Source organism: Tachysurus fulvidraco, chromosome 9 (assembly GCF_022655615.1).
Source record: "Tachysurus fulvidraco isolate hzauxx_2018 chromosome 9, HZAU_PFXX_2.0, whole genome shotgun sequence".
NCBI classification, from domain to species: Eukaryota; Metazoa; Chordata; class Actinopteri; order Siluriformes; family Bagridae; genus Tachysurus; species Tachysurus fulvidraco.
The window spans coordinates 11229256-11247625 of record NC_062526.1 but is presented as its reverse complement, the minus strand read 5'-3'; the positions used below and the strand labels follow the sequence as shown (position 1 = coordinate 11247625).

Genomic DNA, 18370 nt, shown 5'->3' with positions numbered 1-18370 from the left:
GTATTAAGTGCTCAGTCAATGGTACGGTAGATTTGTGTAGCTGCCATTCACAGAGACCTAATAAAAGCTGAAACCTCAGGGAGAGGTTATCATGCTGATTCACAAGATCATTTTTTCAGGATGACCAAAATAGATTGCTCTTTCTCTAAAGGAGGTTATTTCCTCCAAAAAACACCCCCCAAAAAAACGGCTTCTCTGAGATCCTCAGCTGAAATTAGAATGGCCTGAAATGAATTAAAGAGGGAGCGAGAGGGAAGGATAGAGAAAAGAAGCCCTGACAGTAAATTGCTTCCTGCAGTACTTCTGTAATCACGGTGCTTTAATTACACGGGGTGTTTGGCTTGTGGTGATGCATGCATTCCACTAATACTTTGTTGTGCTTTTTATTATCTTGACATTTCACTGCCTGAAGCATTTCCACAAACTGTGGTGACCCAGGATCTTACAGACCTTGAATCACTTCCTTTTCTAAAATGGCTCTTTGGCCTTTACACATTTTGGCCCTGAGGACATTGTGGCTTGAGGAAAAAAACATTAACCATTTTAAGTCAAGTCAACATGCGTGGTAGTAAGCATGCAAATTCAAATTCTTAAAAAAATAATTTTTCTTTAGGAACATAACAGTGTTTTTTGTGTCACTGTTGGTGAAAACACTTTGATTCCGGTTCTAACATCTGCCTTGGTCAATTACTTGCATAGCCATTATTGACCAAGGAGAAATCACTGCATCACCAAGCCAAATGTGTTATTAACAAAAAAAGGAGGTAATTACACATACAAAAGAAATGTAGAGTTTCATTGTATGTGCTGCATTTATCAATCCTGTGGGAGGTTTTGAATAGAGACTATTTGCACTCATTTGGTGTAAATTGCCATTTGGAAGGCTGCCACTGAAAAGTAATTATAGTTATTCACAGCCATGTTCTTCATGGAGCTTACATCATTTTTCAGCTCACGTCAGCGAAGCAGCTCTCTTGATACATGCTTCAAATGTGCTCCTGAATCTGATTCGGGCAACCGTCTGAAGGTTTCTGAAAAAATAAACTTGTCAAGATGCCACGAGCCCCTGAGCCACGCACCATCTCCCTCCTGCAGGCAGCTGTTGAATGGGAGTGTGGGTCCGGAGCAGAGTTGAATGGAAGCCTGTGGGACTGCAGAGGTGTGGTCTGCTAAACACACTCATACTCTGAGAGGCCCACTGCAGGCCCAGCGCCATCCACCCAGACACACATCAGGCCAGGAACACCTTAAGAGGCTGCCGCTTGCTGGTCTGCTCAATGGCCTTCTTTATACTCTGTGGAGCCTCTGGGAGGGGAGACTCACAGGGAGGATTTGGGAGGGGGGGGCGCTTCGAAGGAGCAAGTGGCTCAGGAATTAAAACTGAGTTCCATCCCACCCTCTAAGTCCCACCCTGCACCCCACCTCTACCCATACTGTGCACACACACACACACACACACACACACACACACACACCACCTCCCCCCTTAAGTGCCTGCTTGTCGGGAAGCACACACAAAGCCGTGTTAGTATTCATTTTGTTTGTTTGCTCTGGACCTGTCAGCCGGTCACACAAAGCTGGGCCTGATCAGAGAGGGGGAACTCGCTGCTCAATGGAAGCCAGGGGGGTCTGAGGGGAGAGGGGCACAGAGCAGCGTTCCCACAGGGGAGGGTGGTTCACTGCCAGAAAAAAAGGGAAAGGGGGGAGGCCAAGGCTTGAGGTGGCAGGGCCACAAGGGCAGGTCCAGGACTTGCTGGGGCAGAAGGGGGAGGGGGGGGGGGGTAAGGGTGAATGTTGTCTCAAAGCCAAGGGAGCTGTGTGAGGATCATATCAATCACTTGGGTTTTGGAGGGAACGGTTATGAAAGAAAAGTGGGGAGTTTTGAGAAGCTTCTTTCTTTCCCCCTCCCCCTTCCTCTCTCTTTTTTTTCTCTCTCACAATCTCTCTCTCTCTCTCTCTCTCTCTCTCTCTCTCTCTCTCTCTCTCTCTCTCTCTCTCTCTCTCTCTCTCTCTCTCTCTCTCTCTCTCTCTCTCTCTCTCTTCTTTTTCTTTGTGCTGAGGCCTTCCTGGACATCTGCCCAGACCTATACACTGGGAAGAATGAAACACTCAAACCACCAGGCATCTTGCCAAATAAAAAGCTGCAGATAACTATTTGAAGGGTGGTGTGTGTGTGTGTGTGTGTGTGTGTGTGTGTGTGTGTGTGTGTGTGTGTGTGTGTGTGTGTGTGTGTGTGTGTGTGTGTGTGTGTGTGTGTGTGTGTGTGAGTCTTTAGGTAAGACTGCTAGAGAAATGTATATGAAAAAAGAAGACTACAGAAAGTCATGGTACATTTAAAGGAGCAGTTTCCAGCTTTTCATCTTTTTTTTAAATAAAGAAATGTCTCTGATTTCCAGTTTGGAACCACAAAGTCAATTAAATCCAGAGTTCTGCCTTTTAAACCAAACAAGATGCTTGCCAAAAACTAAAGCCGGGGAATGTGGTGTGTCGTTTCAGATTTCATTTGTAAATAGGACGGTTTTGCTTCACTAGCATTTTTGGCACAGATAATTCTGATGGAAGGCTGGTCTTTCTTTTTTTTTTTAAGATTCATTTATAACAATTTGAACCTCCACCAAAATCACATTATTCCAAATTAGAGTTTCAAATTACATCAGCCTTCATCCGCAGCCATACCTAATTTTTTAGGGGTGGGGGAGTCTTCATATCTCTCGCTGGTCCTCTGTGTCTATTGTCTGGAAGCTGCAGTGGTTAATTTGCCACTTGCCCCTCTCTTTAATAGGGTTCGGTTTGGCCGGCTGTGCTCATGCAGGTGAGGGGGAGGTGAACCACAGCTGCTCCAGGCGCACTGTCCTGGGCACACTGTTAGCACTGAACGTTGACTTAGTCTAGCTTCTTTAAAGCACTATTTTCTTTAAATCCCTCCTTTAAGTTGACACTGACTACACAATCTATAAAATATTTCAGATTTCAAGCAAATACATATCAACTGACAGACTCTTTAAAAGAACCCTTTAAAAGAACTGTGATTCAAAATGTTGGCATGCAAAGAATGTGGCTAGATTATACATCGCAGGCTACTGTTTACATTTTCTGGCCCTGAAATTAGCTCTGCTCCTGTCTAAAACACCACACGTGGATCAGATGCTGTTTTACCAAATGAAGACATACTGATTTTTTGTTTTGATTAAAACTGCAGTTCATGTTGTAGACAGAGGTAAGTTTTAAAATTGACCGACTACTTCTCTAAACTCTGTTAAATATATTACATATTTTGCCTTCACATATGGGTAAAATGTATGAATTATTAACCCAGGGTTCAAGCACTAAACAAATAGGGTAAGACAGGATGTCACACAAGAGTTCTGTCCATGGTGTCTAGGCACTAAAAAAAGACTCTGAATTAAATAGTGAAAGAATCACAGCAATCTTGTTATCATGTCAAAATAAGAAAAGACAGAGCTGGGCACACAGCTTCTTGTCACCCATTATGTGCCTTTTATGCACGGTTAGGAAGCGACAGAAGTACAAAAAGAAAACGGTTGCGGGAAAAGACAACTTCATTCATCATTCCACGAGCTTGTCATCCATCTCAGCAGTCCACTGAACACACACACAGTGTTTAGACTTTCTGCTCATTGAGAGAATTTACATTCATGCAAAAAATCTGATTGTTCTATGATTTTCAGTAGCTAGCTAGAGCTTTTTTCATGTGTTTGGTTTCCATGTACTTTCTCTGTGACTTTATTTATTTATTTAACTAAACTTGTGGAACATTTTCGATCAGTATAAACAAATCAATTATTTTATTTCCGCAAGTCTGGTGAAAATGATTCAAGACACAGTTGGCTTTCAGCTTGAGATGTTTTTCCCTGTGTTGGGATAATTTTACACAAAATCTGTAGTGGTTGTAAATAATGCCTTCAAATTGTATCTGCTTATGAACAAGCACTTGTGGCATCTCAGTGACATAAACTAACCATTTTGTGTTTTTTTGGAACTTTTCTATCAATACATACCCCTTAGTAGGCTAGCTAAAAACAGTAATACTTATTAATACGAATAATACAAATTCTTAAAGGCAGAGTGTCTATTTTCACTACAACAAGACAATCAATGCTGAACATACAACAACAGACTCAACAGATAATATTTTTGGCCTCTGATTAAAAAGTTAAATGATTTTTTTTAAGTAATTGAAATCGAAAGTAATGTTGGATCTGACTATTTTGTAGACATATTTTGTGTAATGATGTATGCAGTAACAATGACTGTTGCCTGTATCAGTCTTTCATTGATTTTCTGTTCATCTAAGTCTTTGTTTCCCAAAACACAAATAAAAACATTCATTCTTTCATTCCTTCAGTTAGTCAATAAACCGCTTGATTGTTCATTCATGCATTTATTCACACATACACACACATTCACACTCATTAACACCTACGGCAATTTAATATCACTAGTCCACCTTCCAGAATGTTTTAGAATGTGGGAAGCATTTGGAGAATCTGAAGGAATCCAACATAGACACACGGAGAACATGGAGAACATGTGAAAGTCCAAAGAGATTATAACCCAAATTCTGGATCAACCTGGGGATTCTGATGATGTGTCAACAGGGATGCTAGCCTTCATTTTGTACAGATATTTGTATAGGCAGTGTTGTTGCTCATGAGTTTAATCTGGTGTGCATTCATTGCTTGTTGAAACTTGAAAATCAAACATGTTTGAAAAAGCGTCATTCAGGATAGGGACAGAAAGCCTCTCCCATCTCTAGATCCTGTGTACATGACAAGCCAATTGGTAATGTCCAAGCTCACACTTAAATTCAGAAGAAATACAGCAAAATTAGCCTCAGATCAGACAGAAAGAGCAACTGCCATTTACAAACATGGTCATGTAGGAGGGAGGAACAAGGCTTTTTTTAGCAGCCCTGGCCACACCACCTACCACCATCCCTCGACTTCCATTGCCAAGGCAACCTCCCACCCCCCAACACACACACACACACCCCAACACACACACACACACACCAACACACACACCTTATTGGTACATTTCAAAAGCTCTGCCAATGCCACATGAGGGAATTCTCCATTCTCTGAGGTACAGGGGCTGTGAAAAATTGATCAATTGCAAACTGTCTGGAGCTGTAACTGATCAGTTGACTTAAGACATTCTCCGGTATGTGAAAGGTCAGGGGCTATGTGTCAGACAGCCGTGACATCATGTGAAAGCACCAGCACACATGATGTAAAGGCAAAAGGTCATCCTGAATCTGCTTTGAAGGTCAGAGTGGAATGTTTGCCTACGCACACCTCAGACATCTTGAAATATCACTCATCTTCGACTTCCTCTTTTTCTCAGTACAGCAGTCATTTATGTATAGGAAGCGTAAGAAATTAGAAGGTAACAGAATTAATAAGTTTGTTTCATTCGATGATTAATTCAACATCCCACCTCTCAAAATTGTAGACAATTGCTATTTTGAGCAAATTTCTGCGTATGCACTTTGCCTCGCAGTTACATAATCTGTCAACACTGATACATGACACGTACTTTGCGTTTCCATTTATGTCTCACATTTCAAATAACTGACGACATTATTTGAAGGCAGGAAGATAAATGTTGTAATTGGATCTGCAATCTGAAGAGGTTTTCATCACTTAAATGTTTGACTGAGGCTAATGACCCCTGCTGACTGCTGAGACTAGTGCAGGGGAAAAGACATGCTCTTGCAGTTAACATGTTGACATTGCTTTCTCAAAGCAATTTTTAGCCTGTCACTTTGTGTTAACATATCCCTTAACCTGTTTTAGCACATTCACTCTTCTGCTAGAAATTACACTACTTTTTGTTTCAGGCTCTTATTTATTTTTGTTTGGAAGCAAAGTATTTATGGATGCCTTGTTAATCCAGTTCAGATATTTAGGGAGTCCACAAGCCTGGGAATTTTTTATAAGCAAACATGCTGCTTAATATCTGATTTGAACAGTTAACTTCACACCAGGATGTGTAGCACTGAGAGAATCTCACTCTGCCTGTTTAACTTCAGAAAAGAGACAGTGTTAAGCTGCTGAAGATCTGTGATTGTGTCAGGTATAATATTGCGTAATCCGGATTAAACAGACTAAAGCCAGTTTTGCACTTATATTTACACCAGATGAGGATGGTTTCCTCCTCAAATCGTCTCAAGGAGTTTTTCCCTTCCCACCGTTGCTTCTAGCTTGTTCCTTAGGGATAAATATACATTGCACTGATTTATATAATCTTTAGCCAGATTTTGCTGATGCAGAAAAAACCCCTCAAATTGTAAATGAATTCTTTCGGTCTGAGATCCGAGGTCCTAGAAAGCATAATGTGGGGTTGTCATCAGTGGCCGACGTATTGCTCTCACGAACAAAAGCAGGTGACGAAAAATTACAGAAGGTGCTAGAAACATTATATTAACAACCTGAGATTGTGTTGAGCACCACAGTGCACATCAGTAGGATGACGCAACATCAACATACATGCCAGTAGCATTGCTAGTAGACTGAAAAACTGAAGTATGGTGTTTATACAAGCCCATTTCCTGCATAACCCAAGATCATTCTAATTGTTGACAAGTGGAATATAGTAAATTTCTTTAATCACAGGTCTGTTGTTAAAAAGGTCTTTTATCCTAAATGATCTGATATAGAGAGCAGGTTTCCACACAGTGGTTTAAACATTTCATGCAGTCTTACAAATAAACTGCTGAAAGTCTGCATTAAGATGGCTTCTGAAACCTTCTGTATCCAGAGCTCGTTTTAACTGTTAAATTAATCACATAGAACCTCACAGAAAAATCTCTTTTATGAAAATTATTATTTAAAGATCTACATTTTTTCCTGAACTTTCTACCAATCAGACCCATGTTATTGATAGATTTATTGAGGATTTATCCAAACTAATTAATGCTAAAGTTCTTGAAAAAAAGGAACCGTTAAAACAGAGGCCAGTCTAGAAACATGGCATTTTCTTTTGTCTCTGCCTCTCTGCCACATGTCAGCCTGGCATCAGACTGCTGCTATTTCCTTTTATGCTCCACTCAGTCGCCCAAGTGCCACAAATGTTTTATTATTCGTGCACACATTCACGCAGCCTCCCTCGTACAATTTTGCTGCTCCATTTTGTTTGTGCCAGACACATTGTCAGAGCAACGGCTTTACATTTCCTTAGCTCTCGGCTCAGACATTTTTAATGGGCTTGAAAGTACAAGCTGCCTCTTTATTTTCTGCCTTCCAACAGTCATCAGCCAGATGTGCCTCCATTTGGGAGAAGTTGCACATATTGTAACTTGAATGAGTCGTCATGTAAGAAGACATCTTACTGGAGCAAGCAGCGTGATCTGTTGAAGGATGATGCATCACGAACAAAATCTACAGTCAGTTACGTTACTGTGTGTTCAAATCCGGTGGCTCAGTTGTGAGCTCTTGCTTGGAGTAATTTAATGCAAGCCCTACAGTCTGTTAATCATTCAGTACAGATAGTATGGATGAGTTTGTAGGGCCTGGTAGGGCAGCTCTTTATTAATTAGTCCCGATGGCAACAAACACCCAGCGTGAGTGGAACTTTAAAGCCAATCATGGCGATTACAGAGGCTAATAGTATAAAGAGCTAATGAATTGCAGAGCAGAGCTTTAGGTGGTGAACCATGAGAGTTCATTTGCACTTGACTCACTGCCTCCTTTTCAAATCAGCTAAACACATTTGTAACTAAGAGAATGGGATTTGTAACCTAATTTCCCACCAGTTTAGTCATAATCAGCTCCCAGCCACTACTTTCTTGTCTTTTCTACTGGACATCACCTAGCATAGACTTTTTCTGAGATGCATGAAGCCACTAGAAATTTTGGGTCATAGGATAGTATGAACATAGATAGATAGATAGAACACGCTTAGAGGGGTGCCTAGCTGTCCTTTTCTGTATGTAGAAACTAAGAGACAATCATTAGGCTAGTGTCACCTTTATCGACGAGGGAAAGATAAATGCTTTGCTTTCCACCCAGAGGGGCAGGACTGCCATGCTACCCTTTCTTCGAAGTCATTTTGTAACAGTCAAGTAGATTCTGTAGCCTGTTATGGTGTAAGCTTTAACCAGGCTTCATTCTGCTCACTAGGATGGCTAAGATACAATTTAGATTCGAATTTCTCTGAGCAAAGTTTGAGTCCTTGGAATGAACTTGTTGACTGTAGTGGAATACAACTAAATACAGAAATAGATTGAATGCTTTTTTTTTTTTGTAAATGAGTCATGAGTTCTTAGTATGTGCAGTGTTTCTGCTGATGGGGATAGTCCCACATGGCATAAATACCCTACAAATTTTCATTAACTGATAGCATTGCCAAAGTCACACACTTGTTTCTGTACATTTGTTCCTAAGAACGGCTTCTGTAATCATAAAGACTTTCCTGTGCTTATCCCAGAACTCTATCCCACTCAGAACAGAACTGGTTTCCCTCTCAAGGTTACTCAAGTCATCTCAATGAGAATTAAACTCATCAATCAATTGCTTATTAAATATCTAAATCAATGTCGTAGGATTTCTGTAAAGCTGCTTTGTGGCGCTTGTTTAAATTAAATGAGATAGCATTACATTTCGACAGCTTATAAAAAAGGATTCTGAAAAAGCTTATTATGAAAAAGACAACAAATAGCTCAGAGCAGAGGACAGGGCATCAGTAACTAATAGCAATGATAGGACTTTTGTCATGCCTTAACAAAGGTGTAACTGTTTGCACGTGTCTCAGCTGTCCGATCAACTTAAATACAAAGTTCCAGAAACCTTTGAAGTTTACTGCAGTTACTCGTAGTTAATCAAATACATTCAGAGATCCATGTGAAAGAGTTAATGTGGCAAACACTAAAAACAAATGTAACTGCTTGCTTATTTTATATATGTGGTAAACATCAGAGTCTCACAAGTTGGATTCAGTTAGTTACTGAACTTTACTAAAGATGACAAAATTAAAGTTGTTTTGTTTCCAGCATGCACATATAAAGCAGCGTATGGGATTTACTGTACGATATGAAGTAAATGATCTTATTTTTAATGAATTTTGGTTATAATGAAATGACTAATAATGCAGCAGATGCAGCTTGGATCTGTGTCTCTAGAGATTGCAATTGGCTCATTGCCACATCGATACTCACTATTGAAACTGCTTGGTATTTTGTCCAGAGGCTTGAAATAGTTTCAAACAAATGCCTCGAGTAATTGGAGATAGCATTTCCAGATCAGGTAAGTGACATCCTATCCAGGTGTGTGTTAGTGAAGGCAACAGGGCTGCTGAAGTGTAAGGGCTATCGAACAAGTCAGCACTGGCTTTCAGCAGAGCAAACGCTTGAAATGTTACCAGACACTGCTTTACAAATGCTGTAACTTGAGCAATTAGCTCTGCTTCTTCAAGCTACGCTGAGACAAAGTCGTCAACATCAGAGCTTGTTTTTGGTCTTACAGATACCACATGAAGCCATTCTGTGTACTTTGATCAGTACTTTAGACCTTTCATCGTTCTTAAGTCAGTTCAATTCATTTTTATATAGTGCTTTTGGAGATCTGAAAATGGATATACATTTAGATTTATCCTTAGTAGTGGCATGTGATTCTCAGGTCAGGGAGGCCCCAAGCAGATGTAGAGTATCATGATGGGCCAGGCAGGAATGAAAGGCAGGCATTTCATCAGGTAGCAGGAGTAATATATATTGCGAGAGAGAGGACATGGTGCTATGCAAGCTCTTATCCTATAGTGCATTAAGAGGATGTACATTGTGAACAGGGTTTAAGAGTGTGCAATCAATCTGGCAAGACTAGCTATTACAGCATAACAGTGAGGGCATCTTGAGATACGTGTACGAGTGGGATGGTGACAGCATCCCAGTTTACCTAAGCACTTTATGCCCAGATCAGAACCCTCCAGATCTGTGCCTTTACCTCCTGATTAAACACATATATGGTTATACATGGGTGGCTTTGTCGAACCTTCTACTACTAGAACATCCAGACATAACAGAAGTCGAAGCTAGAAGTAACTGATGAAGCCGTTAACATTGACATATATACATTACAAAACATTTGAATTCTTTATTTTCAAATCCCAGCTTCAGAGGTTGGATCAGCCATGATGCAGCTCCCTTTGGAGTAGAGAAGGTTTAAGGGCCTTGCTCAGGGGCTCAACAGTGGTAGCTTGGCGGTGCTGGGCCTTGCACCTCAATCTTCCAATCAGCAACCCACAGCCTTAACCACTTGAGCTACCACATGATACCAGCACGACCTAGTTTTTTTTGCTTCTTGTAATGGCTTTATATTTGTTATTTTGGCAATATCTCTGACCCAAATTAAAAATATACTAGTAAGATTATGTGTATGAGCTTCAAATGAGAGCCTGGAGTCAATAACCACACTAAAGTCTTTTACTGCTGCCCATGATGTAACTGAAAGGCCATCCAGAGTAACTACATAATCACAAAGCTTGCTGCAAATGTCTACATCAGAGAGCTACCTAATAAACACTTATCACAAATAAACCTCTTACTAATGATGCAAGAAAGATGACTAAACCTCTTCAACACAACACTCAATCTTTGGCGTGTTAAATGTACCTTAGGCATATTATTAGGCAGATCTGACGTAGATAGCTTCTATTTGCAAAAAATAAATCCACTGTTGTTCTTAGGGCTTCTTCCTGTTAGGACTCTCCACAGCAGATCATCTGGTCTGCATATTTGATTTTGCATCTGCTAAATACAAAATTAAATACCGGATAAAAAAAACAATAGTTTTTGTAATTAATAATAATAATAGAAAATGCTTAGATTAAATGCTGACGTGGGAGAATCTTCTAGTAAACGATTTGAAAACAGGCTTTTCCACATTGTCTGTTTCATATAGACTTCATGTGTGTTTTTATCGGAAATCACCTGAATGTCGAATGAACACACTCAATCTAGTGTCTGCTTTATCCTGAACATCTCTGTTTTTTTGTCATTCTCTGTTTTGTCTCATTGTGTATTTGGAAAAGGTCAGAACTTGGCTGGGGATGATGTGTTATGAAAGCAGACTTGTTGACTGCTCGATTGTCGGTCTGAAATGCAAAAGATTGCTTCTCCTGGATAGGATTTACGCAGAGGAAGACCAATTTTGGCATGACTATCAGTTGGGGAGGGCTGTGTTGGTTGGCTCAGTATGTTTCTGGCTATTTTGGGTGGCTGTGACTCATGGTATCCCTTAGTAACCAAACAGACAAGAGGCCAATGAGACTTTGGCCAGCTTCTTGGCTGGACAGAGGAAGGAGGGGGGAATAAAGTGAACAACAAAACTGACAAGAAACCAAGGTTTTGCAGGAGGGGGTAAGGAAAGCATCAACAGCATGCCAAATTCAGCTTATTACATTGAGAGTGGCTGTAATCTCAGCCGCCTTTTCTCTGTCTGTTTATGTGCTCTGCGTCTGACTCATCTCCCAGAGATGGGCTTAGAGAGAAGCAGGGGGCCGCTACGATTTTGGAGCACATTGCGCCAAACCGCACAGTGGCACTGCCAGAACTGCCTTTCTGTCTGCCACAGATAGGAGGTCCTCTCTTTAGGGAGTGTTTTTTCTTTAGAGAACACATAAGTCATTTATGATTGTAGTTTATTGCTGGGGAGACATCTTTGACATCTCTGACACAACGTGTGAATGCGCAAGCTCATCACAGTCCAAAACCTGATGCAGCATCTCAAAGACAATGGATAGACAAAAAAAGAAAAAATATTTATGAAATTGTTTTTTGGGGGAAATAAAAAAGGTTTTGTATTTCTAATTTTCCAGTCTACTAGTCTGTGAGAGACATGTTCTCACATTTTCTTCTTATTATCATTATTCCCATCCGACATGCTTTCTTTTTGGTAGGGACTAGCAGTGTCAGATTATGAATGAAAATTATATTGTCAGTAAGAGGAAAGGGAAATCATCATCATCAGATAATGCGAATGACAGGGACAGGCTTTAAAAAATCTGTTGTTCTTCATCTCATGTCACTCTCCTCACATTGATGCCGTTCTAATGGAGTTTGAATAATAGGCTTGACATCTTCAATGTAGACATTATGCAATCCTACTGATATTGCTGTGGAAACGTCGGGTGGGAGGGATATAATGCCATTTAGGCAAATTAAAGGGCAGCCAAGAGACTTGGCATGCTGCAGTCCGAGACTGTATCCTGTGAGGCAGGGAGATCACAAATTCCTCCTAGGATTACAGGATTAAGAACCTGAAAGTTGATGCAGTTTCTCACAGATGGGGAAAATAAAAAGGACATGGCTGGCAGAGGGGTGAAGCACCAATAATGCATGCTCTGCTTTAATTAAAAGCTACTGATTGAATGATATTGGAGATGATTAGACTGAATGACTCCTGAAACACACACATACAAGCCATTTTTGGACTGTTTCCCATAGCATGCTGGGCTTATAATAACTGAGCATGATTGCAACAGCTGCATAAGGTAGATAAAGGCCTGCCTGTATTCTTTTGATGAGGGGGAGGATGAGGGGTTGCTGCTTGCTGATTGCAAATGTGAGGAATGGCAAAGAAAGTAGCTGCAGATTGTGCAAGTTTTATTGCTTGAGAAATAGTTTTGAAGGTTTTACAGATGAGCTGCCAAGTTACTTGTAGTTGGCTGCCTTGTCAAAAGCAGATGATATTGCTATCTCTTAAATGTGCAAAATCTTGTTTTAAGATACTATGTCAAATTTTATGTTCATACCATTCTTCCACCTTTTTTTTAATGTGCAACCTGGAAATAAAATGGACTTAACTGGGATCATTATGCTACATGAAAGTATATGCTACATGCTACATACATTTGAAGTGTGGGGTGGAAATTATTTTTTTTTTTTTAAATTGTTTCTTTGTAAAAGTCTGGTCTGAAACCAGAAGTCAAACAATTAATGAGCTGACACACATAAAAATTCACGTCCACCAGTCCATTTGCTTCGGCTCAGGTTCCATTCCTAGGCAGGGAGCTAGCCCAACCACCTAGACCTAACTTTCACTGCTGTTCCGAAGCCCAAATAAAATGGGAGGGTTGTGTAGGAAGGGCATCTGGTGGAAAACCTGTGCCAAATAAAATGTGCGGACCTGATGATCCGCTGTGGCAACCCCAGACAGGGAGAAGCCGAAATAACAACAATCTCAATTAAGTCCATTTCTCTTCTGTGGGTGAACACTTATGAAAGGACTGTAATTTAAGATTTCATCTCAGTTGGTTGTCAACTCTCAGGACTGCTTACATAAACATGATCTCACTCCTGAAAGCATCAGGAATTAGGCTTATCAATTTTTACAATGAAGGGACTTAAACACACAAGACTCCACGATACTAAATGATACTCTTGTGTTGTAATCTGAGTCGTGCCACCAGTGACTGTGCCAAAGATTTTAACCCATGATCACAAAAGACTTCACAAAAGACTCTTTGTAGTTTTGTAGGTTTGTAGCTGGAGAAAATGAGACACTTTTGCCTGCTTGTTTGTTTTTCAAACACCTTTATTTTTGTATGTGGAGAAATAAACACATTACAAAAAAACACCACCTTAAAAGTTTCTTAGAAAATACCTAGTTTGTTTGCACATGTTTTGATGGGACACTGTAAGACTCTGTGAAACTCATGTGACTCCAGATGTAAGCTAATCTGTAACCACAATACAGACTGCTAGATGTCAGCTGCAGTAAAATGGAAGCTGACCTGCTGAAAAACAAAGTTGTGGTTAAACTTCTTTACCTCTTGTAGCTGTTGGCTTTGAAAACAGGAAGGCTTTACAGAACATATCGTTGTATCAAGATGCTGATCTTGCAATACTTTATTTCTACCAGTCCAAACCACAATCTCTCACAGGCTTGCACAATAGTGCAAAATATGTATATGCTTTTGTTTAGGTGTGTCCCTCTAACGGAGGAACGGGGGCAAAAGTGCACTAGTTGTTACGGTGTTGACTTTGGTTATGGGTTTGATTTGGTTACTGAATGTGAATATTTACACATTTTGGCAATATAGTGTGAAAATAAATTGAAATTGTTGTGTTGTTGAAATACGCAGTCTGTCATTAGAACTAAACCTAAAGAAGGTTTAGATGTTATAATTATGTATTTAAAATGTTATTTGTACTAATAATTTTCCCTGTATTTTTTTTTTAGACCTATGAGAGGCCTTTCAGAGTTGTGGCTCAAAATGACAACAACATGATGGATGTCCTTGGGGAGAACCTAAGACCAAAATATGAGCCCAAATCTGACATTCACCAACTGGATTGGACAAAGCCAACATTAAGAGAGTCGACATCCCAAGGGGACCAAGCGAGAGATCCGGAATCAAAACAAGAATCAACATTCAATAACAAGAGCCTTCTGTCAGAGGTCAACACCCCCTTCTCAAAGGCACAAGTTAAAAAGGTCACAGAAGGTTCATCTGGAAGTCTGTTTGCCTCGGAAATGACTTGTCCAGGTTCTGACTCACAGGCTACTTCTCCAGCTGATATAACAATGAGTGCACTAGCAGAATCAAATATGTTGATACACTCTTCGGTAAGCAAAGATAGAGGTTTGCAGGAAGTCACTGAGCAAGTCTTTGGGAACATCAAACGGAAGTATGGCAGAAGGGCTTTGACCACCAATACTGGAGACCTTCCCTGGGCAAAAAAGATGGACAAAGAGAGTGAAAAACCCGTTCAAGACAATACAAAGAATAAACTGTTTAACTCTGAAAAAACTGAGACTCACAGGGAAGATGCAGAAAAATCATTGAAGAGGATAGAGGATGACTTTAAAACATTACCGAACTGTGTTCCACATCACACAGATGAACCTAAAAGCAGAAAAAAGAAAAGCAGAAGATTAACTGAAGATAACTTTGTGGAAGAATTACACACCACACAGACAGTTCTTCTTTTTTCAGAAATGAAAGATAAGGTTGATCAAGGTGCTACAAAACCTAAAGTAGCAAACAAAATGGAATTGAGTACAGGAAAGCAATTTGGGGTAGATTCACAGAAGCCGGGGGAAGAGAGTGCAGCAGCAGGGCCAACTGTGGAAATTTCTGAGAATAGACTCAAGAAGAACCCAGTTGGGAGACCACAATCATTGTTCGATCCAGAGAAGCAAGCAGATGGGAGGCAATCAAAGTTCAAGGACAGATGGGTTTATTTGAAATCTAAGAGCTCTGTTCTCCACAAAGATCTTAATCCAGCATTGCTCATTGAAGAGCCACCCTCTGCTTTCCCCATAACGCCATCCAGCCCACTATACACCAACACAAACAGTCTGACAGTCATCACCCCAATAAAGAAAAAACGTGGTAGGCCTAAAAAACAACCACTACTTACCGTGGAGACAATTCATGAAGGAACATCAACCAGTCCTGTAAGTCCTATCAACCAAGATTCACCTAGCACTTCAAAGAGGAGGAGAAAGAAACGTAATTTGTCAAAAATAATGCAGCAGGCCTTAAATAATTCTCCAACTTTACCAGAGGTGAAATGTAAGAGAACAGTTCAGGTTGGAATCCTTAAAAGGAAAATGACTAAGAACGTGAAACTGGTTAAAATGCAGAGCATTTTAAATGAGCTTCTGTCCTCTTCTAACACTGGTAACCTGGCTTTGAAATCCAGTGTTCCGGTTTCTAGTGCCGTGTCAAGTGTGGCATCGACAATTGAGGCCCGTTTAGGCAAGCAAATCAATGTCAGCAAACGTGGAACTATTTACATAGGCAAAAAAAGAGGGAGGAAGCCCAAAGCTGAGCTTCAGACTCAGCAAGATGAGCACAAAGCCAATGATGAGCACTTGTTGCCTGTTTCAAGTCAGTTTGAGAACCTTCTAGTGCCTTCTACTTCATCAACAACCAGAATGCCTTCTCCCAGGGTCATGCAGTCTCCCTCAGCTCAGTCCTTAGCAGGTGGACTAGCACACCATGCCACCACAGAAACCAGCCAGCATGACCTTAAGACCATGCCAAATCTACAGCCTATCAGTGCTTTGCCCACAAAAACTCAGAAGGGTTTGCTCAGTAGTAGCTGGAAACTCTCTCCTCCAAGACTTATGGCCAACTCACCATCTCATCTGTCTGAGGTGGCATCCATCAAAGAGGTCACTCTGTCTCCAGTTAGCGAGTCCCATAGTGAAGAGACAATCCCAAGTGATAGTGGCATTGGTACTGATAATAACAGCACATCAGATCAGACCGAGAAAGGTCCTGCATCTCGCAGGAGATACTCCTTTGATCTTTGTAGTTTTGAAGCAGCAGAGGCTGCTGTGCTGGAAGCTACAAATAAAACAAACAGAGGGCACTATCAGAAGCATACAACATCAGTGGCTATGGAAAATTTCCTTGCTCAAGAAAGCCTCAAGAAACAGAAACACAGAAGGAAGCGAAAAGGTTTAACAAGTAGGGATGATCTTCAGTTTCTGGCTGACCTTGAGGAACTCATTAGCAAGTTCCAGGTCTTCCGAATTTCCCACCGCAGCTACAAGTTTTACCATGAGAACTCTTACCCCAGCATTTTTCGCCTAAACTTTGACCACTACTACCCTATGCCATACTACCCCTATGATCCTGTGCACTATCTTTGCAGGAGTTCTGAAAAGTCAAAGAGAAGACGTGGCAGGCCAGCCAAATCAGCTGAACCTATAACAAAGATGCCTTTCATTCAAGGATTTGGCTACTCAGCAGCCAGTGGCAATTACTATGCACCCTACGCAATGCCTTACACAGCCATGCCTCTTGCCACAAGTATGATGAACATGGGGTATTATGGGCAGTATCCTCCTCCTTTGTATCTGTCCCATGCACTCGGATCTTCAGGCACTCATCTCATGCGGCCTCCTGTTCCTCCACCAAAGTTCCACTCCGGTGGGTTCTCTAGCCTCTCTGCTGGCAGCAGACATAGGATGAAGAACATGCCCAATGAGATGTCATCTCCCAGGATGGGTGAAGCTCATCATCCGTCAAGCAGCTGTTTAGCGAGTGTCTGTCTCCACAAACGCAAACACAAGCATAAGCACAAACATAAGGAGGACCAGCACTCAGTCCCACAGAGAGAGAACCTGGGTGGACTCTTTAGTGGAGCCCTGCCCCTTTCTAAGATAAAGGACAAGCAGAGGAGCCAACAAAATATGGATACTTCATCTAAGACATCCAGGAACTACTTTGAAGTAGACACACTCTCTTCGTTGTCTTTATCTGACTCTCAGAACTGTAAACATCCTCGAGAAGAGCCACTGAACAACTTCCTGAACATGTGCACTAAGCAACCGCATGAACGGCTACGAGCCAACCAGGATCAGCCACTGGACCCATTCAAGAGCCAGCACTTACAAGATGAGGGTTCTCACATCCGGAGTAGGAGGCATAGTTTGGAAGACTTTACAACATACAGTGAGGGAGGCATGGCACCTTTCCAAAACGAAACAGAAGAAAGGATGAAGCAGATGTACCATTGTGGTAACACAGCCATCACAGGTCAGGAAATATTAGGTTTTCTTTTCTTTTCTTTTTTTTAAATTAGACCAGAATATAAGAATTATAAACAAGTTGCAAACTAACAGTATTGTGGAGGTTTGAGAAGTGTTTTATTCTGCCTAAAAATTATTTTAAAAAAAAAATGCCCATTTGAGTATTTTAAATATTGTAATCGGAACATCTGGTAAACCAAGCGTAATGCATGGATGGAGACAACTATAATTCACAGATTTCTCCTTCCTCCCTTTTCACCTCTGTTGCTTGCCAATGGTTTTCTTAGAAATATATTATTCACACATTTTGATTTACTTTCTACTGACATGCAATAAAAACCCTCTCCCCATATTAAAAGACTTGGCCAGCAGCCAGCGTTTTAATGAATCCAGCCTACTCGAGTAGAGGGGAATTGCAAGCCCAAGGCTCAGTTAGATTACATTTTTGCTCCTTGGGGAAAATAGGAGGATGAGTCACATACTGCCTTGCCTGTACTACCATCCACTTCTATGAATTAACACTAAATTTCAAACACATTGCAGCAGTAATAGGACATTAAAGTGCACATCATGCTCAGGTTTACATGTGATTTGGTTTGAAGATTTGTTTTAGTGTGTTTTGACAGTGCAGCCAATTACTAAACTTGCCTTTTGTCTGCCTTGACATGAGTGATACCAAATAATTTCTAGAAACAAAATTTCATCTATGTTCATCACTTAATTAGAGTTAATTAGTTCTATTTGCCAGAATTTCATCATATTACTATACATTCCCCAGGAAGACAGTCAATCATGTTTCTAACTAATTGTTCTTTATCTAAATTAAAAGCATTGGTAAACCCAACTGTGGTAAACCAAACATA

At 40.7% G+C, this 18370-nt stretch overlaps 1 protein-coding gene across 1 annotated transcript in view; it reads left to right on the top strand.

Moving 5' to 3' along the window:
* setbp1 (SET binding protein 1) overlaps positions 1-18370 on the top strand; it is a 42106-nt gene that overhangs the window by 17694 nt on the left and 6042 nt on the right. Inside the window, exon 2 of the mRNA XM_027138417.2 lies at positions 14199-17514. Coding sequence (XP_026994218.1) covers positions 14199-17514 — 3316 coding nt within the window. The remainder of the gene's footprint in view (positions 1-14198; positions 17515-18370) is intronic.